Source organism: Cricetulus griseus, chromosome 7, assembly GCF_003668045.3.
Source record: "Cricetulus griseus strain 17A/GY chromosome 7, alternate assembly CriGri-PICRH-1.0, whole genome shotgun sequence".
In the NCBI taxonomy this organism is placed as follows: Eukaryota; Metazoa; Chordata; class Mammalia; order Rodentia; family Cricetidae; genus Cricetulus; species Cricetulus griseus.
The window spans coordinates 27,712,282-27,736,374 of NC_048600.1; the positions used below are offsets into that span (position 1 = coordinate 27,712,282).

Genomic DNA, 24,093 nt, shown 5'->3' on the forward strand with positions numbered 1-24,093 from the left:
GAGGGTATGCTCTGTGGAGTTCATCTAGTGCAAATATCACAGTGGGAATCTACATTCCCTCCCATGGGATAGTCTACATAGCCAGGCTGCATAAGCTAGCCCACTGCTCCTTGGCTGCATGTTTTTACACACCAATTGGTGAATGCCAGATTCAGTGAGAGTACTTGTGTCAAAACAGGGAACAGTACTCAAAGAAGAAACACAATGTCAACCTTTGGCCTCTATATGCAGGTGCACACACATGCATACGTATGTACATACACCTGTACTAACAGGTACATACACCACACACACACACACACACACACACACACACACACCCTGGACACACTATAAAAGACAAGAAGAGAGTTGACCTATGTAGGACACTTAATGTGAATTGAGTTTGCAGGCCTAGAAGGCCCTCCAGGTGTGTCAGTTTGTGGTGAGTGGATGGGGAAGGCCTGAGCAGGACAACTGTGGACTTTATAAACATTGCACACACATCCCACATGAAATTTATAGAAAACAGTTTTCTGTCTTCAGTAGCAAATTAGCTCTGGTTGACCGTAACTTTTCTGCTTTTTAAAACTGGACTTTTCTATAAAAACACAGCTTTATATACACATTTTAATTATATACAATGTATAATTATTATATACAATATATAATTATTTTTCACACTTACACAAACACACACAAGCCTAAGCTTGCACAGGGCCAGGATCACTGACTATAATGGCTTTCCACTCTATCTTATCCCCATAAAGGGCTTTGAGAGGCAGGAATTCACCGGTAATGCCTTCTTCTGTACATCTCAAAGACCTGCCTGGGCTTTGTTTGAGGAAGTGATACTCTTCAGAGTGCCCACAAGTGTCTTTGTTTGTCAGAAGAGATTGTATTATGAATATTCCTGTCTATTAAGGACAATCTTTTGTGTCTGTAGCTCACGTTTTCCCTCTTCTTAAGTTCTATGTTGAGGTCTGTAAAACTTTGGCTATGCCCTTCTCTAGGAATTTTTTTCCTATTTTTTTTTCCAGTACTGAGGGTTGAACCCTGGGCCTTACACATGCTAGGTAAGCCAACACCCTACTACTGAGCTACACCTTTTTCTCCTTGTCATTGTCTCCCCCTTCTTCTCTTTTTTGAGACAGAGTGTTACTAAGCTGTCCATGCTGGCCTTGAACTTGTGGTTCCCAAGTAACTGGGGTTACAGATCTGTGCCACCAGATCTGCCTGATCTCTTTGGATGTTCCTTTTTCTCTTCTAGTACCGTTTCCTTTTGCCTCTTCCAACTATGCATCCCTGGTTCAACAGCAGCACAATCTTACCAGAACTCTACCATGAATATGGTCTGGTACTGAAATACTATGTGGCACACAGCATATATTATGGGCAAAGTTCAGCTTTAATTGGGGAATATAAAAAAATACACATGTGGTATCACCAAACAATCAAAGCATAGCATAAAAGTTGCTCACAGCGGTGACACCATTTCTTTAAAGGCAATGGGGGACTACCATGAAGGATCAGGCCACTGATGACCTGCCTCAGGGCCACCAAAAAAAAAAAAAAAAAAAAAAAAAAAAAAAAAAAAAAAAAAAAAAACCAACCCAAAGTCCACCAATTACATTTCTGATGACCACAGCATGAAAAGCACCATGTGTGTAAGACTCTTGTTCCTACACATCAAATCCAAATTTGATATAGACTCTAGATGTAACTACAAATTAAAGGAATGTAGTAGGGAAAGGAACCTTGACAAAGTACTACCAAAGGGATGCAAACTGCCAAAGACAGAATTAAGGACCCAGTTTCCTCAGAAATGAGGGAGACTTATTATACATTCAGAGACATGAGAGATATTAACCAAACAAATTCATATTCTTTGATTCGGCATTATGACTTATGATGTACAAAGTTGTTTAACAGGCATTTGATTTTATTAAAACGTCCTTCAAAGAGGGGCTTTTATGTAAGTGGCTCATAGTGATGTTTCTTTGGGATTCTGTGTTACACATGTCTTTAGTATCATTTATGACAGAGTCCTTGTAATTATAATGAGATCCACTATTTAGAAAAGCCTGTTCAGCAGGCTATAACAATCACTCCCTCCTTTGGGAATAATTAATATTTAGTTACAATAACAATGCTGTTATAAGGTTGGCATTGATACTATGAATATTGGGAGCCACAGGTGGATCCTGTATTTCCTAATGCTTTCACTTATATTTCGTAAGTGTTTTATCTAGGTAATATGTGAACACAGCAAGCAATGAGCTAGCTGATGGGTGTAGCTCCCCACATATATTAAGGCAAGTTCTAAGCAATGGCTTTGCTTGGTTGTTTTATTATATAATTTCTTTCTCATGAAATGAACTTTAGTGTGTGAAATGCATTTAAGTTTACTTACACTTCTTAAATCTTCAATGGTGGAGATGAATATATATACAGTCTACAATTTAATGAAAATATTTGAAGAAAAATTGTAAATTAAGAGAGGGTTGTAAGATGTTGAGAAAGTCATTGAGAAGAGCTGGAAAATGGAGACAGACGTAATTAACAATTCAGGAATCCCAACATGGTACAACCAAGGATTCTGCAAGCTGCTTTGTGATGGCTCTGGAGGAGGATGGCAACTGTGTTAGCAGTTGCTGGTGGAACAGGCCTAGGGGTGGAGAAAGCCATCACCCAGACTGGGAAAACTGGAAAGTCTAAATGGAGATCTTTATCACAGCTGTGCAATTTGGTAGGGTGTGGTTGGGTGTAGGTGCTGCAGGGGATCTCCAGGACAGCCACTGGGTCTACATCACCAGTTGCATGGTTGGCAGGCTGACCACATCTTCTGTTGCTATTCAGGCTCAGCAGCTGATGTTGTAGTAACTGATGTTGTCACTTACCAGTTTGGTTTCCACAGCATTGACCTGAAAGAGCCTCCACTGGTATGCACAGCTATGTATAGGTGTTTTGTCTGCATATATGTTGTCACTTACCAGCTTGGTAAGTGATCTTGTAACTGATGTTGTTACTTACCAGCTTTGTTTCCACAGTGTTGACCTGAAAGAGCCTCCACTGGTATACACAGCTGTGTATAGGTGTTTTGTCTGCATATATGTCTATGTACCAAGTGCACGCAGTGCCTGATGGGGCTAGACAAGGGCATCTGATGGTTGTGAACCACCATGTGGGTGCTGGGAATCAAACCTTGGTCCTCTGGAAGAGCATGCAGTGCTCTTAACCACTGAGACATCGCTCCAATCCCCCAACGGGCCTTTTCACAGAAGACATGATGACAGAGGTCATTGTTAGAGCAGGTACACTGGAGGTAGAGGGCAGGTGCACTCAGGGGCGGGAAGATGGCATCGCAGTCCTTTGTCCTGGGAGGCTCCAGTACTCCCACATTTTAGCTAGCATTTGTCTTGTGTCTCCTGTGTAGCCCAGGCTCGTCTCATGTTTCTGTCTCAGCCTAGCAAACAGGCTATGAGGCCCAGCTAATGTGGCATTTCTTAACAACAGCATTGGAATTTATAAGAAAATGGAACAATGCTTTTAAAGATTTCAGTGAAAACGGGTTTCTGTTTAGAATTCTAGACCTAGCTCTGGCAGAAGCAACAGATGGGTATGTCCTCATGCTCCATCGCCTTCTAACAGTCATCTGCCGCCAACACAGCAAGGTAACCCACTATCCCGCATCCAGGCAACAGCAGTCTGCAGGTGCCAAGGCCCACCCAACAAACTCCTTGAGTAGCAGCGAGTGCTTAGATACAACCCGAAAACATTGGTAATGGCCCAGCCTAGAGATTCTAGTCCTGTTTTGGTTTTCCTCCAGGAATCTCCCTTGTTCTGATAGAGTTGGATCTGAAGGCACTACTGAGACATACTGCATTCTTGGGTTGTATCAGACATACTTGAGTTGATTTTATTTTCTAATTCATCTTCTGGTGACACTTAAGCAACTCCAAAGGGAACCGTTTTAAGTGTTCTCTCAGAGTATCTAGAGACCAGTAGCTGACTATATCTTACATGAGGAATGAGTCACTTTATGCAGTAAGACCAAGTTTCTGGCTCCTATCCTAGAATAACAGAATCATTTCATTAGTTTACTGGCTGGATGCTAACTAAAATAAAAAAAAAAGATAAAATATCTGTAGATTTAGAGGCAGTATTTATACTAACACTGTATTATAGGGATAGTATCTAATATACCTGAGATTTCCAAAATCATCAAAATAATTTAAATGTCTCAAAATGATATCCTAAATTATTTATTATACATTCATTTTCTTAGTTCTTACCTATGAGATTTTTAATGTAATTTACCGTCAGTCATTTCCATTTTTTTTTTTTTTTGAGACAGGGTCTCACTGTTCTGGAACTTATATGTAGATCAGGCTAGCCTCAAACTCACAGAGATCTGTCTGCCTCTACCTCCCAACTGCTGGGATTAAAGGTGTCTGCCACCACTGCTGGGCCCTGTGTATTTTTTTTTAAATATAAAATTCTGCTAGTATTTTCAGATGAGGTAGACCAGGACTGTATTGTCATTTAATAACTTATTTGTAAATGGTGTCATCTACATTAGTGCCCCCCCTCAGACATTTTAAGAGGGATTAGCTAACTGAAGCAAACAAGGTATTGTTGGCTTGCACCCTTACCTGGCATCTGGCACCAGTGATAAACATGATATAGACTGCAAGGTCCAGAAATTCTATAAAGATGGCGGTGAATGATGGCAGTAATTACCCTAAGTTGAAAATGTGACAACCCTTAAGTGAATTAAGTTATTCAAATTATACAAATCAGATTCCCACTTTAGAGAGATCCTTGAGAGCCAAGGAATCAGTTTACACAAAATCAAATGAGTAAAGGAGGCTTCCAGCTTGGGCAGTCTGGTCCCAGCACTCAACTTCCTTACCTGGTGGGGCTTGTATGGTGCTATTCTCTGGCATCTCAACAAATTAGGGACAAAATTTCAAATGAAAACTTTTTTTTTTTTTTTTGGTTTTTCGAGACAGGGTTTTTCTGTGTAGCTTTGGAGCCTATCCTGGCACTTGCTCTGGAGACCACTCTGGCCTCGAACTCACAGAGATCCGCCTGCCTCTGCCTCCTGAGTGCTGGGATTAAAGGTGTGCACCACCAATGCCTGGCTCAAATGAAAACTTTAACGAAAGGTCCTCCTTTGACATTTGTATTAACCTGAGCCATGTTTACTTTGGATGTGGCAACTACTTACCTGTAAATTTAATAGTAACATGGGTTTAAGTTTCCCCGGGAACATTTGACTTTTTTTTTTTTTTCATTTTTTTAAGGGTAGCGTTTTGTGGTTTTAACACTGCCTTGTGATATACAGGGTTTTAGGTATAGATCAGAATTCACATGCCCCAAACAGAAATATCTGCTTTCAAATGGAAAATAAATTAAAAGATAATTTGATGAAATTGAAACCTGGCCTTATCTGATTATAAGGCCTTCCTCAGCAAGAACCTCATTTACTGAAGAGTCACCTATCCTGGAGAGCAAGTCCTTGGCAAGAGAACTGGGTTACATGTGTAATCATAGACCTCATCAGGAGAGATGGTTCTTGCCCCTAATTCTTCATTGCGTAGAACTCTGGTGTTGGTTGGTGTTGTAAGCCATGAACCCAAACCCAATGACAGCAATAGAAGGGTTGGAGATACCTATAGGAGGATGTGCTGTCAGGTTTCCCTACAGAAAGGGTGACAGGCTTCTGGGGATATTACAGACATGACAGATCTTGCAACAGGTAGTTAGCAGACCCTTCTCTTAGTGGACCAGCCACACTGTTTAGCACTGCAGTGATATGACATTTCAGGAGGGGGACTTCTTAAAACCCCAAATAAAAGAATAAACAGAAACATTAGGCAGAACTAAGGAAAGCCAGACAGTCTTATCCCAGCTAATGCAATAAATGCTGCAGGTGGGAAGGGTCTCTGATTATGATGTAACCTGGGGTGATTGTAATGCTTTATACTTAGGATGTTTCATAATTCAAATGCAAATGTCATTATGTGAACCCATGAAAACAGAATTGTTTCAATACCTAAAGGTTAGGAGTTACAGATTGCATCTTTACATCAATAAATATAAACAGGTTTTGGTTGGTTGATTTTACCTTTTTTGAGATAGGGTCTCACTCCATTGCACACGTTGTCCTGGAACTCACAGCATGGCTCAGACTGGCCTCTAACTCATAGCAATCCTCCTGCTGAAGCCCCCCAAGTGTTGGGATTACAGGCGTGAGCCACACTCCTGAGCAAACAGGCAGATTATTTTTAAAACATATTTAACTCATTGACGTAAAAGAGAAAAGCCCAGGAGCTAGAGAGATGGTTCAGTGATAAGAGCAGTAGCTACTCTTCCAGCACTCATCTGATGGCTCACAACTGTCTATAATTCCAATTGGGAGGGATCCAAAGCCTCTTATGGCCTCCATTGGCACCAGGCACACAACTGGTGAACAGATATACATGCAGGACATGCAGGTAAAACTCCCACACACATAAAAAAAAAAAAGCCAAATAAAAGGAAAACAGACGACTTCCCTAAGATACACAGATTCCAAGTAGGTATTTTTACAGGTCACTGAAGAATACAGAGAAGCAAGATTGACTGGAAAAATAGTAAATTAGATGTAGCTCTGAAACCTACAGAGCAACCGCAAAGCTCTGCTATTCCTCCAGGAAAAAAATAGTTTTGTTTGTATCCTTCATAAAGGTTGAATATTGATCATTAATATAATATCAAATCTAGGTTGAATGTCAGATTCATGGAGACAGAGAAAGCCCTAGAAGTTCATGGGAATCATACAACTATAGAGGAGAGGACCACTGAACTCATCCAGTTTGTTCAGTATGGAGACAATGAAACTGAGTGTTCTTTGTTAGCGACCTCCTAAGTGGCAGATTCTGGAGAGCCAGGACCTTTACTGCAGAGGACACCTCTTGATTGGTCTCCTTGTTATTTCCTAATTGGAGCATATTAGGCCGTAGAGGTTGACCTCCCCAGGTTACGTTTACCTTGTGAGTACTACAGGGTGCCAGCCAGTTAGCAGATCTTATTATGTAGGTACTTCAATGGCCTTCCTCTCTGAAGTGATTCCAGGATATAAAGGGTATAAAATAGGCAAAATAATTGCCCAAGAGCTCTAATTTCACGACACATACCATTTTTTACACAACAAAAGCAGCTTGGCAGATTATTCATTTCTTCTGAATGGTTTATTCAAAGTTAAAAATAAGTTGAGAAGGGAACATTTTATTGTAGCAATCTTTAATTATCATAGCCATTTTCAGAGGCAAGGGCAAGGGAGCCAGACAAGAACACTGCTGTCTTGTCACTTGTCACCCACAAACACTGCTCAGTACTCTTAGGCTTTGGTTAGTTAATTATGTTAATGATGCTATGATGATGTTAACAATGTGATTTCTACATTAAAAATTCTTTACCACTTATTATTAGTAGTAGTATTTTAATAGTACAAATATTACTAATATCTTTAAAATCCAGTCCATTAGTAATTTCAAGCTCATAGTTACTCTTCACTCTTGTGAAGTAGGACTGTTATCATTTTCCACACTTAACAATGGGAAACTCTGGGCATACAGAAGTCGACAGCTATTGGGTGCAATACTGGGAAAAATAAAATTTAGGTCTTTTGACTACCAACCAAGCTGCTGTGTTCTCTGGAGAACTACTGTCTTTTTTACATCAAAGACTGACTTTATGTGGTCCTTTGTATTACTTTAGTGTCTCATTTACATGATGATTTTGTCTTTTGATTTTAAGTACCATCTTTTTTTTTCAGCATTCACACAGTTCCTTGAACATAGTAAGTATTCGATAATTTTTTTTTTTTTTAAGAGTTAGGGGCATGGGGATTGCTGTCATAAGTTGGTTATTTTAGGTAGAACAGTGAAGAATTGCATATAATTGAGTTGTTCCTCATTTAAAGGCTCCTAGTTTAATTAGCAGACATTGGCCAGGAGGCCAATTTATACTCTGATCACTGAGTTAGCTCAAAAACGTGGATGGATCTCAGTTTATTAGAAACATCAAGATGGAGAACATGAAAATTTAAGATGGAGTTGACAAAGAGTATATATTTACAGGATACCACATGATGTCTTAATATATCTATATACTGAAAATCAGTTAAATCCAGATGTGATAGTTTCCTAAGAAAAAAACGTTTTTCATTTTTAGAATTACACTCAACTTCCTGAATGATTAATTTTATACATCAACTTGACTGGATTAATGGAAGACTAGATAGATAATAAAACAGTATTTCTGGATGTGTCTATAGTTTTTAAATTGGTAAAGTGTGTAAGGAAAATTGCCTTATTCAGTATGAGTGGGCATCATGACTGGGCTGGAAGAAATGAAAAGGTAGAGGAAGGAAAACCTACTTAAGTAGGGGACATCCATCTCATTAGTTCCGTAAACACTGGTGCGGCTGGCTTGTTACTCACCTAAAGAATATCTAAAAACGTAATACTTACTGCATCCACTTTCAAGGCTGGAGGCAGAACATACTGTCAGCTTCTACAATATCTTGTTCCAGACCTCCCAAAACAGTGCCCAAATGTCTCTAGTCATGTCCTAATCCTGCAGGCATCATTGACTCCTGGAACACAGAGCCTAGCATACAGCTGAGCTCATGACATCACCCTAAACCAAACCTGATTGTCCCACCAAGCAACAAGGACTTATCTAGGGCCATTTCTGTAGAACCAGAAGTGAGATAACAGTCAAGGAGACCATGGGTATGCTTAATTACCTATACTTCATGCCCCTTGCCCTAATTTCCCCTCTATTTAAAGTGTACACCACTACCCCAAAGATGGGCTGTGATGCTTAACTTCCATCATTCCCAAGTGACCATTTTGATTAAAATGTTTTCGTAACTTTTCACCATTGCTTTTGTCTGCTTTCTTTGGGGAAAGAGGCTGACAGGAAGGACTTCCCAGTCAGACCTCTTTTTAAAAGAGTCACCCCCCCCAATAGAAACTATGTTCTGTCTTGTTCTTAAAAAAAATCATCCTGACACAATTTCTTTGGTAGACAGTTATTTGTTCTAGGATTGTATCTGTATGCTGCCTACTTTAGGTGGCAATATGTTTCTAACACCCACTTCTTAAGCCTTTAAAATGGTATTTTAATTTCTTCCTTTAGTTTGTATGTCAGGCCACCTGTACACTTCCTCTACACATCCCCAAAGAGGAGAAAAGAGGGGGAAAAAGTGGTCCTCCCTCCAAGGTTGTATTAATAGACAGGTCCAGATTTGGGGTTTATTTTAGCATTATTGAACAGGATTGCCTTCTAATGGGTTCTAGCTAGTTGCAAGGTTACATCAAGAATAAAAGATCTTGAGCTGGGCGGTGGTGGCACACGCCTTTAATCCCAGCGCTTGGCAGGCAGAGGCAGGCAGATCTTCGTGAGTTCGAGACCAGCCTGGTCTACAAGAGCTAGTTCAAGGACAGCCGCCAAAGCCAGAGAAACCCTGTCTCGAAAAACAAAACAAAAATCTCATTTGAATTTCTTTCTTTCCACTGTCTCTCTATCATAGACCCAAAAACCTACCCAGAGAGCGTTAGGCAGGAAGGGGCTGCCCTGACTAATTGGGTCAGCCCTTTTTCAGAGACAGCTGATCCCACAGCCAGGCTCCCTGAAGCACTGTTTGTGCTCTCACTACTGAAGACTTTAGAGTGGTCCTCGAGGAAGCAGTGTACCTGTAGTTGATAGCTATTCTGGAGTGGCTGTTAAGATACAGGGTGAAGTGCCTTATGTTTAAGAGGTCAGAACTGAGGCTAAAATATTTGGATTGCATCCCCCACGACCACACACGGCTGTTTTGCTCTTGGTCGAGTTATGTAATTTTTCTGAAATTAAATTTCCTTGTTAGATTGAGGGTGGCTACAGCACGTACCTCACACGGCTGTTGTGGAGACTCAGTAAGTCTACCTTTCAAAGCCGCGTTTGTAGCCACGTTTAAAACCCCCCTCCTTCAAACATTTGGTTATTTCGACCTCCCACTTCCAAATCCTTGGATTCTGAGAGGACGAGGTTGGCATTTTCCAGGTGTCCACACGGCTTGCTTTAGTTAAAGGGTTAAGAATTACATTTTGTAGGGGAAATGCCACACTGATGTGTGGACCACTCTAGGAAGGTGTGTGGACGCGGCAGAATTCGCATCTGGGCAGAGACAGATGCTCGCCGGGCCATAAGGGACGCTTACCACCAGCAGCCTTTCCTCTAGAAGGCGGGGCTTCTAATGCTGGCGGCTGGCTACCCAGGCTTTCCCTCGGGCGACGCTACCCAGGTCCGACCTGTGTCCCTCTGAGCTGGATGCGCGGTGCGAGCGTGAGAGAGCGAGCGTCGTGCCAGCGCGGCCCCGTGAGGCCCAGGTGGGCGCGGGTGAGGCCGGACCGCCTGGATTCCCGCAACTTTGGGCAGCACGGGAGACAAGGCACTTTGTGTTTTTGGGGTCCTCGTGGTGCGTCGTCCTGCAGCTCCTAGCCCCCTGGTTTTGTCCCCCAACTTCCTCCGGCGCTGCGTTCCTTCCAAGTCCCCCTCTTTGTCTGGCCGCCACCCCGAGCCCCTTTGTTGTCCGCCGTCTCCGCCAGGGAGGGGTGGGGACGGCGCCCACCATTCCTGAGAGAGGAAGCGAGCAGAGGCGGAGGCAAAGCCGCCCTCGCACGCCCCCGCCGGCGAGCACGACTCTCGCTCGCCCTCCCTCGGGCGACGGTCGTGGTCGAGCCTCAGCCCCTCGCCCGAGTCCTCCGCACGGAGGAGGGGCGCGGCGAGGCAGGCGTCCTCTGATTGGCTGCGGGAGTTGGGGCGCCGCGCCGCCATTGGATCGCGGGGCTGTCGGGCGCGCGAGTGCGCGCGGTGGGGAGGGGGCGCTGGAAGCTGCTGGAAATCGGGCGGCCGGGCGGCGTGAGGGGGCCGCGCCGGCCGGCTGCTGGGCGGGGCGCCGCGCGGTGGGCGGGGTCGGGAGACTCCGCCCACAGTCCCTCCCGCGCGGCTGCTCCGACCGCGGGCGGCCGAGGGGCGGGCGCGCCGCTGCATCCCCATCCTCGGCGTAGCTCGGCACTGGGCGAGCGGCGGCCGGCCGGAGCGGGCGAGCGGGCGGGCGGGCGCAGCGCCGAGGCCCGGCCATGGCCACTACCAGCACCACGGGCTCCACCCTGCTGCAGCCCCTCAGCAACGCCGTGCAGCTGCCCATCGATCAGGTACCGGCGTCTGGGGCGTCGTGCCCTGGCCGCCCCTGCCGGCCGTGGTGCCACCCGGGCGGGAGTAGGGTGGGGGCTGGGGCCGGGGCTGCTGTGTGCCCGGCTCCCGGCGGGGCGGGGGCGCGCAGCTGGCCTTGTCCCCTCCACTGTCGCTCTGGCTGGTGTCTCGGTGCCCACCCAGCCCCCCCCCATCGCCGCCCCGGGCGGGGGTGGGCGCGGGCGGAGGCTCGGCGACAGCCCGCCGGGGAGGGCTAGACAGACGTGCGCGTGTGATGCCGTCGCTGCCCGGCGACCGGTCGCCGGACCCCGGAGTCCCGGAGACGGTGGACCCGGGGACGGCTGCGGGGTATCCGCGCCGGGAAGCTTAGCATGGACTGGGTGCCTAGTGCCCAGGATACGGCGTGGACGGATGGGGCTTAAGAGGTCCTGCACTTGGGGACAGTTTGCATTGAAGTGTGACTCGAGAGACTGCGAGGCAACAGTTTGGGGAAAGGCTGGTTATGAAGAGAAGTCAAAGTGAGTTCAATGATGCCAAGGTTTGTGGTGAAAAAGTTGCAGCTGTGGGTAGGAGCAGCCATCCTGTCCCCTCACCCTACCCTCAGAGAAGCATTTGACACTAGAGAAGGCTGGCATTTAAATGAGGCCAGTAGAATTTGGTTGTTTAAAGGGCCTCAGGATTACTGAGGAATAAACAGTGTTGGGATGGAGAAAGCAGCGCCATTTTTTTATTGAGCAAAGCAACTTTGGAAATATGTCCTGAGAGACCTGGGAAAGTTGTTGGTGGGGTATGGTTAGATAGTTGGTCTAGCCCCAGGGCTGAAGGTAATTGCTTTGGAAATCTTGCTTAACATTTTTTTCTCATCTGGAGGTGTATGCACTGTCCTCAGCTTGACTGGCTGCCATGGATATCTTAAGATTTCTTTTAGAATGGAGAATTCCTCTCTCTCTGGACTTAAACTGGAGGTGACATTTGAGCTCAACACCGTGCTCACCGCTCTGTGCTTCACTGTTTAAGATAAAATACACTGAGTTATGTCGAAGGAGGGCTGACAGTTCAGCCCGGAGTTCAGATCTGAATTCTTTCCTTCATTTCACTCACAACTTTCGATTAATAGTGAAATACCTGTCCTCCACATAGCTTGAACAGCTGTTGTGATGTGTATCATGCTTATGGGCTACTAGAGTGCCCCAAGTGACATGGTTCCTTTAATTCACAGGGTTAGTCCTTGTTTATTAAGGTGATCAGAACCGGAAGCTTTGGATATTCTCCGTCCTATGGAGGGAGTCTCACAGTTTTCTAAATGGAATTGTGGCACATGACCTTTGGCTGTGTTACATTTCTGACTTAAATAGGTTGTTGCCAGCCTACCGAGATCGGTTGAAAAATTTATCTTGTTAATGAGAAGCAAGAGAGAGAGACTTTTACCTTTTCATTCTTTTGGGGAGACAGATAGTTGTGTACTCTCTCTGCTGTAGCCCTGCCATGCTAATACTTTCAGATTTATGTAAAGGATCATAACTTTAAGAAGTAATCTAATATTAATAAGCTCCTTTAAACATCTCAGCAATCCAGAGAAAGTTCTTTGTGGAACTAAAGTATGTGGGAGGGCCAAGGGAAGGTGACTTGAATTCAGAGTGTGACTTTGACTTGGCACCAAAGAATTTACTTTTAAGACATTAGCAATCGGGCGGTGGTGGCGCAAGCCTTTAATCCCAGCACTCAGGAGGCAGAGGCAGGCGGAGTTTCAGGCCAGCCTGGTCTACAGAGGTAGTTCCAGGACAGCCAGGGCTACAGTGAAACCCTGTCTCGAAAAACAAAAAAAAGACATTAGCAAAGCTCTTGGAGTGATTAAGACCTCACATGATAAAGTTAGACAGACATTTTAAAATTAAGCCAACTAGAAAAGTTTTATAACACGTGAATAGTTGAATCCGAGTTGAAAGAAAGCCCAAGGACTTGACTGTAGTCAAAATGTAATTCAATGGGGGGAGGGGGAGGACAAGTCAGGAAGTTAATATCAGTTGCTAGTGTGTTGGTTTGGTGTGTGCCAATTAATAGTGTTTGGAAAATTTAGGAACTATAAAAGCAATTGTTTTAGGAAGTAATAAAATGTGAAGCTTTTACTCTTGTGTTGACTTGGTACACTTAGAATCTGAGAGTGCCCCTTGCTGCTGAGGTAGCAGGAAGAGATTTTGTGTTGTCAGACAAAGGCAAAGGAGCAGAAGAACTTGCCTTAGGCTCCTGAATCTTTATCTTTACCAAGAATTCTGGAATGACCTTGAGGTAGCTGAAGCGGTGTTCAGTGGCCCTTAAATTTAAATCAAAGCATGAGATAATGGAGTTCTGGGAGGTTACAAGATTCTTTAAGATAGGAAGTACCTGGCCTCTGGTGTTTCTTGCTCTCTAGGCCCTGCTTTCCAAGCGACTTTATTTTTAGAGTAATTCTGGAGATCTGAATAAAGGGATGCTTGGAGAGTGGAGTTTGAGGAAGTAACCATCTTGAGGACTGGCTATGCCAAAGAAAAGGAGCAACTGTGTGAGACCCAGGAGAGATCAGGTGTCTTGGTATCATGGGGCTCGTGTTCCTTATAAGTTGCTGATGTGGGGTTTTAGACTCCACAGCAAGTACCAAAATGAACCTAAGAATAATGTCCCAGGTGACCAACTCTTAGCCTCCCTTTCTTTCTCCTTCCTTACTCCCATGATGCTATAATTACTACTAGCAAACTGGGGTGGATAGTCAGCATAGTGCTCTAGGCAGAAATTTGGTTGAACAGCCCTCTTGACATGGGAGTCACTGTTTTATAAATCATGACAAATTCTTGGGACAGGGAGAAGACAAGAGGTGGGGACTCATGTGTTTTGAAAGGTTTGAAGGGAGGAGGAGGAAGATGGGTGGGAAGAGCTGTTAGGAGTTAACAAGTTTTGCAAAGTCCTGTGGAATCATAGTGCCCAATGCTTGAAAGGTGGTAAAACTTTTTGTGTATTCTACATCCTTCAATAGAATCCTCATACCTCTGGAAGTCAGAATCGGAACCTGAACCGTTTAGTTCACATGCACATTTGCCCATGTGTGTGCTCTTGAGTGTACAAAACGCCAGAGTGTTTTGTAGCTTTAACGTGGGAGAACTTCTTTGAATATATCTTTGTTTTAAAACTGAACCTCTTGACAGTGATAGTGAGAATAAGAAAGAACTAAGAACTAAGTTCCAAATATTGGTGTGTTGATGATCATGGTTGGGATAGGGAAAGTGTGTGTATGTTTATGTGCGAGCATGTGTGCCTGCACACATACATATGTGTAGGAACGTATGTGTACATGTATGTATATATGTATATGTATGTGCATATGTGTGTGTATTTATATGTGAATGTGTGTATGTGTATGTGTGTGCACACATAGGCACTTGTGTGGGAAGTGGGAAGGCTTGTGGAATCTGCTCTTTATTGGTCAGTTTGTTGATTGACTTTTTCTCCTAAGTCTCGTTGTCTGTCTCCATGCAGACAACGAAAGAAGTGGCATTTTAGGGAAGAGTTAGCCTAAGACTGGCTTTTAAAGTCTCCTGACAGACAGGGATGAATTCTGATGAGTTCTTCCACAGGGGAAGGAAATGAAAAGATGGTCTTCTAGGTAGAGGTGATAAAAGAAGCAGAGCAAAGGTTGCATGTCCTAGGGTTAGCTCCGAGCTGCCGATGGAGCTTATCTGTGTTGCTCTGCCCACCTCTGAAGAACTTGACTGGTTTCACACTTGTGAGGGTCAGTCTCCATCACAAGAACCCGGAAACAATAACAGAATGTTGTGGGAGATTCCAGCCAGGAAGGCCTATGGGTCTGGAATCACCCTGTCTGTTAACAGTTTTAGAAATGTCACTGTATATAAATGTTACTTCCTGTGCTAAGTGTTGAAAATCCCATGACTTTGTGTTTCGGAACTGATAAAAAAGGTCTGAAACGTGGAGGGATGTAAATCTAAAGTCAGGGGAGGAAAGTGGACTAATTAATAATTTGAGGAAATTTCAGTAGTAAGGAGTTAAAACTGCCTCAGGTTTAACCTAAAAGAGAAGGCATATATGTGCCCTGGGAATGCTGTTAAATGTAGGGTCCCTGTACCCTGCCTGGCTCTGTTCATTAACAGAAAGCATCAGCCTGGGTTCCTTGAGTAGGGTGGGGGCCTTGCTCTGCCAATTGCTTGCTCTTAGACAGTTACTATGTTTGCCTGTTCTCTCCCTCTCTAGCTTGCTTTAGTTTTTTTTTTTTTTTTTTTTTTTTTTTTTTTTTTTTTTTTTGTGACAGGGTCTCTGTAGTCCTGGCTGTCCTGAAACTTGCTGAAACTTGCTCTGTAGACCAGGCTGGTCTCAAACTCAGATATTCACCTGCCTCTGCCTCATGAGTGCTGACACTACCACGATGGGCTCCACTGTGCTTGCTTTCTTTCTTTCTTTCTTTCTTTCTTTCTTTCTTTCTTTCTTTCTCTTTTTTAAAGATATTTATTTATTTATTATGTATACAACATTTTGCCTCCACGTATGCTTTCAGGCCAGAAGAGGGCACCAGATCTCACTACAGGTGGTTGTGAGCCACCATGTGGTTGCTGGGAATTGAACTCAGGACCTCTGGAAGAGCAACCAGTGTTCTTAACCTCTGAGCCGTCTCTCCAGCCTTCCACTGTGCCTTCTTAAGTCCACATTTCCTCCTCTGTAAAATTAGAGTAAATAAACACTATGCACTCAGATTATTATAAACCACATAATCAGTAACAGCCTGACTCCCATAGATGCTCAATGCAGTTTCTCCCTAATTAGGAAATACTTGCATTTTATGTTTTTATTTTGGGAATTGCATTCTTTTTAAAAATTAATTAATTTTTGGTTTTCTCAGACATGGTTTCTCTGTGTAGCTTTGGAGCCTATCCTGGCACTCGCTCTGTAGACCAGGCTGGCCTCGAACTCACAGAGATCCACCTGCCTCTGCCTCCCGAGTGCTGGGATTAAAGGCATGCGCCTGGCGAGAATCGCATTCTTAATCTTCAGAACTTCCTTAGTGAAGGGCACCAGGAAAGTCTGATCAAGTTTTGTATCCACACCCTGATTAAAGTAGGATTAAAACCTACTTGTAAATTTGGAGTTAAATGTGTTTTTACTGCCACCTTACTGTTTAGAGATCTTTGTGACTTGATAGAGCTCCTTCCAATGGTCCTGCCTCTCTAGGTGCAGATAACCCTGGTCTCTGTGTATTAAGTTGGGTGGGGCCCATTTGAATTTCTCAGAGTAGCTCACACAGCTTTTGTTAGCAGTCCCGTTTAGCAGGTGGGGTTCTGTCACGATGGAATTTTGTAGGATTTCTTTGAAAACAAGGCACAAACATGAACCTCAGAAGAGAGATCCTTCAGTGATGTTGAGAATGGGATGGTGAAGAGTGAGTCCTCCTTTAGTCACTGTTTAGCTTGTGGGAAAGCTGATGTGTGGAGGGGTAGAATTGGGATTCAGGAGATGCTCACTCACAGGCACCAGTGTCATGTCCTTCCCACTTCCCATCCCTCTCGTGGCTGCTCATTGCTGGTCAGAAAGCGAGCCCTTCTTCCCAGCCCATCTCTAGAGCACCTACATACAGGCCCCTCACTGTGACTGGTTCCTTATTTGAACCCCGGAAGCAAACTTCTGATATGTAAATTCTGTCTGCTGTTTCGTGCATCCCTCAGGTTCTGGTAGGAGATATATTGAAGTAGGCAATAAGAAGTGCTTAGGAGCCGGGATGCTTCTCATCCCTGAAGGATACAGGAAGAGCTCCATCTGGCCAGCACTTGGCGCACCTTCTCATAGTCTCTTTCTCCCCGCTCAGTGGGAGAGAGTAGTTGACTTTTCCCTTTTCATCTTTCTACTTGCTATTCACTCCTAAGAGCATTGTCCCTGGGCCTTGCCTCTGACACTAACAGACAAATCCACCGGCAAACTTGGGGAAGTGTAGTATTCACCTGTCACGTCCTTGTTTAAACTGTCACAGCTTCCATGTTGCCGCCTCAGTGCTTTCCACAATGTGGCTGAGACCATTTGTGTCAAAATCACTTGGGACTGTTACAAAAATAAAAAAAAAAAAAAAATAGGTGTTCCCTGGCTGTAGCCAGTCCTAGAAATGAGGACCAAGGAACCTGCATTTTGACAGCCCCCTCCCCCAAACCCCCATCCCCATCAGAGGCAGAGATCTGGGTCAAGTATTTCAGGTACTTCTTATTACTAAAAGCCTATAAAAATAATAGTGTATGGGGCTGGAGAGATGACTCAGTGGCTAAGAGCCACTGTCCCAGAGCACTGGAGTTGGGGGTTCCTATACATACATCTGGTAGCTCGAGGCCTCCAGTAACTCCAGCTCCAGGGAATCCAGCATTGTCTTCTGAACTCCATGAGTGCACATGCCCACACAGACACACATGACTAAAAATGAAAGAAATAAGAAGCAGAGCTTAGGGTACAGCTTACTGGTAGGGTACTTTGCTAGCATGCAAAAGGCCATGGGTTTGATCCCTAGCACTGAAAAAACAAAACAAAAAACCAACCCCTCCCAAATGATGGAGTATTTTTAAAGTATTTAATAAAGCGACACATAATCCCTAATACATAATGCAGTTCAGTGGTTTGGTAATCACCAGAATATGAAAGAGCAATAAGACTCATAGTGCACTCTCGGCCCTGACATGGGACAGTTTTTGATTGAATAATGTGCGTTCGAGCCTTCTTTCTGTCTGTCCTTTCACATTCTCTCATGACTGTATGCACAGCTTCATGTGTAGAGAGGGCTGCAAATCTAGATCTGGAAGTCTACCTCTGTGGTGCTTCCTGAATGCGGCCTCTGGCCTTCTCGGCGGCCATGGGGGAATACCTACTCCATTCATTCTCACTGCACGCCATGAGAAACACTGGCCTAAGGTCAGGCCTGCAACCTGTAAAGGGCGGCTCTTGGAAGCCTTGCCCTCCAGCTGGACCAGGAACATTTCCCAGAGCTGTGCGTGTGTGGAAGTGGTGATCGAATTCAGTGCCCACCTGCTGTCGTGCGACGTACTGTCCGATCGTGTACACTCCTCAGTGTGTTTTCCTTTCTCTTAATTCTTTGTTTTAATGAAGCCATTCTTTTTTTCCCTGCCCCCATACTCCCCACACCCTTTTATGTCTGGCAAACCTCTTCTGTATTTATCTAAGGTCTGTGTCTTCCTGAGGGTGCCTTCATGTCCTTTGCTTTCCTTTTAGGCGTCTTGTGTGTGTAATATGTCTGTGTTACATGCCTTTTAAGTATGTGTGATACTTCAGCAAGTTGTGAGCATGCCAGGTGGACTGGTCACTTGGACCCCTCTTAGAGAGAGCTGCCTCTCTTGCCCCATGCAGCTCCCCTGTAATGAGGCCAATGCTGTAGAACGTGCCCAGAAAAGAAAGGCAGCTGTTTCCAAACTGCACCATTTCTGCCTTGCCAGGCTCTTGGCCCCTTTCCTCCGGTTCTTGCCAAAGGTTCACTTCCTTCTGACTCTTGGAGGCAGGCTGTAGAGGGGTCCTTCTGATCTAGGGGTCTCCCGTGCCCTTGTTATTCAGGGACTGTAACTGGCCTTGTGTCCCTCCCCTAGAATCTGCTCTGGGGGCACCTGTAGCACTTAACTTGGCTCATTCTGTATGGCACTGTAAGTTCCTTAGGGATAGGATCTGATGTTTCTTACTCAGGACCCTCCTTGTGTGGAGGGAGGATGGACCAAGTGGCAGCAATGTGATGAAGGCCTTTTAGCCTGGCTGACAGTCTGATAGTGAGCTTGGCATGCTGCTTATCTCTGTAAGCTTCCGTGTCTCAATATGTAGCCTTGACTGTTCTTGAACTCACTATGTAGACCAGGCTGGCCTCAAACTCCTTTATAAAGGTGACTGTGCCTTCCGAGTTCTGGGATTAAAGGCATTCTCCACCAAGCCAAGCTCAGTTTCATTGTCTATCAAATGGGGCACACAGTAGGTTGTGTCTATTAAGAGTGGGTGGGCATTGTGGATATAAGCAAGTAAAGGCCAGTGTACAGGACTGGGAGTATTGGTAACATCTCGGGCTGTCTTCTGAGGGACTGGGGCTGGGCCACATCTTGTATATGACTTCAGTCTAGCCCTTGGATTTGTCAGAACCTTTTCTGCCATCCTTTAGATAAGTGTTATGACAGTCAGTATGCTAGACATGGGGGATGTCATCCCGTGTGGTGACTACTACACTCAGAACACTGCAGCCTTGGGGTCAGGGAGGGGAGGAGTCCCATGGGTCTCACCAGGGCATCAGAGAGCCTGTCTGTGTTCAGGGCATTTCCACAGCACCTTCTCCAAGGGTAGCCCCACTTCACTGGCTGGAAGCTGCCCTCTGTCTCAGAGCTGGTGTGTAGCCTGGATAGTGAAGTCTCAGTTGTCAGGTTTGCTGAGGGGCAGCTTAGAAGATCTCTGTTAGTGGGCACAGACCTTTGTGACCGACTGTTAAATTTCCTTCCAGTAGGCATTAGGAGCTGAAGACAGGCAAAACACTGAAGATGAGTGATTGCAAAGGAGCTGAAAATAACTGTAGCTGTCGGTATTCTCAGGCAAGGGATCGTACTGTTGGGGAAGAGCAGCTTTATCAACATGTTAATCTAGAGACTGAGACAAAAGAAGCCTTCAGATGGCACAGTTGTCTTTGAAAGGAACAAAATACTGCCAGTTTTAGTGTCCTGTGCCTGTGTAAAGCAAGGTCCTCTAGAAGGACTCCTTTGCAGTAATGCAGGGTGGACACCTGTTTTCACCACCCCTTCTAGTCCAGAACAAGCCTCGTGTGGCTGACAGCTGGTGAGGGATAGACAGATGCTTCCAGGTCAGCCCAAAGGAACAAGAGTAACTGGTGCCCTCCGGGCACAAGAAAAGTTGTGTTCAGCTGACCAGTGGATTTAACACATGCTCTGATTGACTCTCCTTGGCCTTCACGTTAGTGTCAGAACCACATATCTGCTAGTGCAGTCATGACGACATAGAAAACATTTAACTTAATACTACATTTCAGGATAAATGTTCAACCTACGGCAAAGTGGTAGATGTTAACCAGTGATAGAAGATTGTGTGAGACAGCAAGTCCAGCAAACTTTGGGGGTCGTGGTTGGTGGTCAGGTGTCCCTGTAGCTGACCAGCTCATTCCAGTATCCACTCCCAGTTCAAATGCCCAGAGAGCAGACAAGGAGTAAACGTGGTGCATACGTTTTCGGAGGTGTGCGTGGTCTGCTGTCAGAAAAGCCTCTTGTGGCTGGAATGGGACACTCTACCTACCTTTGCTAATGGTTGCCTCTAAGGAATGTTGGCTTGGTGCCAAAGCTGACTCTTCAAAGGGAAGCTGGCAATTTGGGTTTTCAATGTTAGTATGACTTTTAAAATTTTGAATAAAGTTTCATGTTTTTTTTTTTTTTTTTCATTTTTAAGTTCCAGCAACGCATCTAGATCTGGTTTAGCTGATTAACCACTTGGAATTATGAGTTTCTATTACAGTTTATGTTGTGAGTCCACTCTGAAGTGTGCTACTGTGTTTTAAGGCTTAAGAACTTCGACAAAGCGGATTAAAACTAGAGCAGGACCTCTGGCGACTCAGTGGGGATACCAGGGGAACAGCCTTCATAGTTCGTCATTTAGTAATTTTACCCCTGACCAAGTTGACCCCAGAAAGTTTCCAGTTAAACTGTATTTGACTGAAATTGTCACATCTTAGATTTCATCTTGAAAGTTAATATCCTACTAAAATGGAGGACTAAGATTTTATGCTGTTATTATTTTTATTCATTTTGCAGATCTGGTATTATAATTATTAATTATTGTCAAGACTATCTCTCTTTTTTCAAGACAGGGTTTCTCTGTGTACCCTTGGCTGTCCTTGAACTCACTTTGTAGACCAGGTTGGCCTTGAACTCATAGATCCACCTGTTCTGCCTCCCAAGTGCTAGGATTAAAGGTGTGGGCCACCATTACCCAGCAATGTCAAGACTATCTTGTGGACTGAAGCATTTAAAAAAGTCTAGATAATGAGGAATAAAGTAATATTTGGAAAGGCTTCAACTATCTACTAAGCCCTTGTCGGTATTTCCAGTTCTTCTTGAGTATGTATTGATTTGGGGCCAGAGTGTTTGAATCATGTGATAACTATTCAGGCTTTGGAGTTTAAGTTTAATCCATGGACTGCCTCACTGCTGGCATGCCTTTTAAAATACTAAGTCTGACACAGCTGTTCATATTAGCTGCATCCCCAGAATAGAAGTGACAGAGATTCTTGGTGTATGAATGCAGGACAGGGTGGGGAGGGACCCTTGGTGTCTCTCGAGATCATTGAGGGCTCCTTAGTGAAAAATGACAACCCTGGGGGCTGGAATTGTAGTCCCTGTCCATTCTGCAATGCTAGCTAGTTATGTCTTCTCCTCTTGTTCTTGGAAAATACTCTCGAGCTGCATAACAATTTGGTACCACAGCCTTGGGCTTCAATGAGTGGAGATGGTGATATATTCATCAAAATTCGAGAGCAGGGTGTTGAGTATTGTTGAGCTGTGTGTCTCCTGAGATGTTTTGATAGGGATTGGGGGAGGATTCATTTCTCAAGACTGTTTCTTTATAAGATATAAGAAAAATAAAACAGTGGAGAATTAGGAAGTTCCACAAAGGTGCTTGACATAGATTCTGAGTTTTACCGTGTAGAACTGTAAAGTGGTGTGCAATTATATTATTATTATTATTATTATTATTATTATTATTATTATTATTTATTGTTTTGAGAGTATAACATTGGGTGGGAGATATTTGAGTCCATTTTTTAAAATTCTTACTTGGAATATCAGAGCTAAAAGATGTTAGAAACTATTTCAACAAAAAGAAAATAGCCTGGGATAGTGCCAGGAGACTGGCCTTGGATTCTTTTTCTCCTTTTTGTCTTTCGTTGAAAGCATGAACCTCTAGAAAATAATGATGAATGTTAGAGGACTGTTCCTTGTTTTATCCCTAACTCCAGATTTGGTAAATGCATGGCAGGGGAGTGTTAGCTTGTAAAATGAAGGAGAAAGGCTGTGTCAGGTCATTTTGCCCTGGCTAGACAGGTAGCATGGGCCAGCAAGCAAACAAACAGTTCAGCTTCATAGTTTAAGCAGCGTGTGACAGGGCCAGGCAGGAAAGGAACGGGAAATAAACGTTTTGTGTCTTGCTGTTAATGTATCAGAGTGTTGTCTGTGTGAATGTTGGTGATTATAGCGGGATGGGTTTGGTTGTTATTTGAGATGGGGAGTATGACCATTGGTTAGTAAAAAAGTGGCCAGTCTTGCTTATTGAGTACTGCAGGTCAGTGCTAAAATTTGGGAGTTGTAGTAAGTCCTGGAGAGATACAGAGGCAGGAGCGTGCTTGGTGGTGAGAAAGGCTGACAGATATTTCCAGCTTGTGAATCAGAGTCAGAAGACAACTGTGTTGGAGTTTGGACAAGGCTGCTGCATCAGTGACCCTGAAGGTGTGTTAGTGTGTGTTTGTGTGTGTTCCTCACAGAACAGTTATAGCATAAACAGTGTACATTAGTGCTATTTCTGCTCTGCCTACTAATATAAAGGACCCTGTTTCCTCTGACAGGTGTTACCAGCCAGATTGAGGCTGGTTCATGTAAGCTGGCTGGGTTTTGTGTGACAGTCCCCTACAGCCCTTGTTAAAACAATGGTTGTGCTAATTTACATCTCACCCACAGTGTGTTAAGATTCCCTTCCCCCACTTGGATCTCTTGTCTTTTTGATGAAAATTCTTCTTGCCAGAATGAGGTGGTTTTGATTTACATTTCCCTGATGAGTGATGTCGAACATTTGTAGTAAAAAAAATTTAAAATGAAATAGCAGTATCATCCAGCAGATGTACATCCATGTATAAATCCAGAGGAAATGAAATCTGTATGTTGAAGAAACATCTGCATTCCCATGATTATTGTAGCATTAGTCATAATAGCCAAGAAACGGATATCCCAGGTGTCCATCAACTGATAAACATAGAAAGAAAATGTGCTTCATATATACATGAGGATACTGTCTACATATACACAAATGGGGATACTGTCTACATATACACTGGAGGATACTGTCTACATATATACTCAGGGATACTGTCTATATATACACATGAGGATAGTGTCTACATATCCACATGAGGATAGTGTCTACATATACACACACGAGGCTACTGTCTATATACACACACTGGGATACTGTCTACATATACACATGAGGATACTGTCTACATATACACACAGGGGATACTGTCTACATATACACATAGGATACTGTCTACATATACACATGGGGATACTGTCTACATATACACATGAGGATAGTGTCTACATACACACACAGTGATATGTCTATATGTATGTACACATGAGGATATTGTCTACATATATACACACGGGGATACTGTCTGTATATACACACAGGGATACTGTTGAGTCATAAAAAGAGTGAAGCCATGTGATATACAATAATGTGGAGGGAACTAGAGGATGTTATTTTCAGGGAAATAAGCTAGGAATAGAAACGTGCTGTGTGACGTCACTCAGATGTGGAATTTGAAAAACTCCACCTCGTAGAAGTGGGGAGTGGATACTGGTTCCCATGGGCTGGGGTGGGTGTGACGATGATCAATGGTCATAGTTATCAGGGAGTATGAGGATCAATGTGCTAATGCACAGACGGTAACCATAGGTAATGAATGGTAAGGGACTGTGTATTTCAGGAAGCCAAAAGAGGAAGTTTTGATGTTTGCACCATAAAGAGATGATGTTTGAGGAGGTGGACATAAGTGTAACCTAAATGAAACTGTATACCGAGCATGTG

The 24,093-nt window shown here is 44.1% G+C and overlaps 1 protein-coding gene across 1 annotated transcript in view; it reads left to right on the forward strand.

The window, feature by feature from the left end:
- Positions 1-11,037: 11,037 nt before the first annotated feature.
- Positions 11,038-24,093, forward strand: part of Mboat2 (membrane bound O-acyltransferase domain containing 2) — a 122,174-nt gene continuing 109,118 nt past the window's right edge. The window contains exon 1 of the mRNA XM_027424701.2: positions 11,038-11,234. Within this exon, the coding sequence (XP_027280502.1) occupies positions 11,160-11,234 (75 nt within the window). The 5' untranslated portion in view covers positions 11,038-11,159. The remainder of the gene's footprint in view (positions 11,235-24,093) is intronic.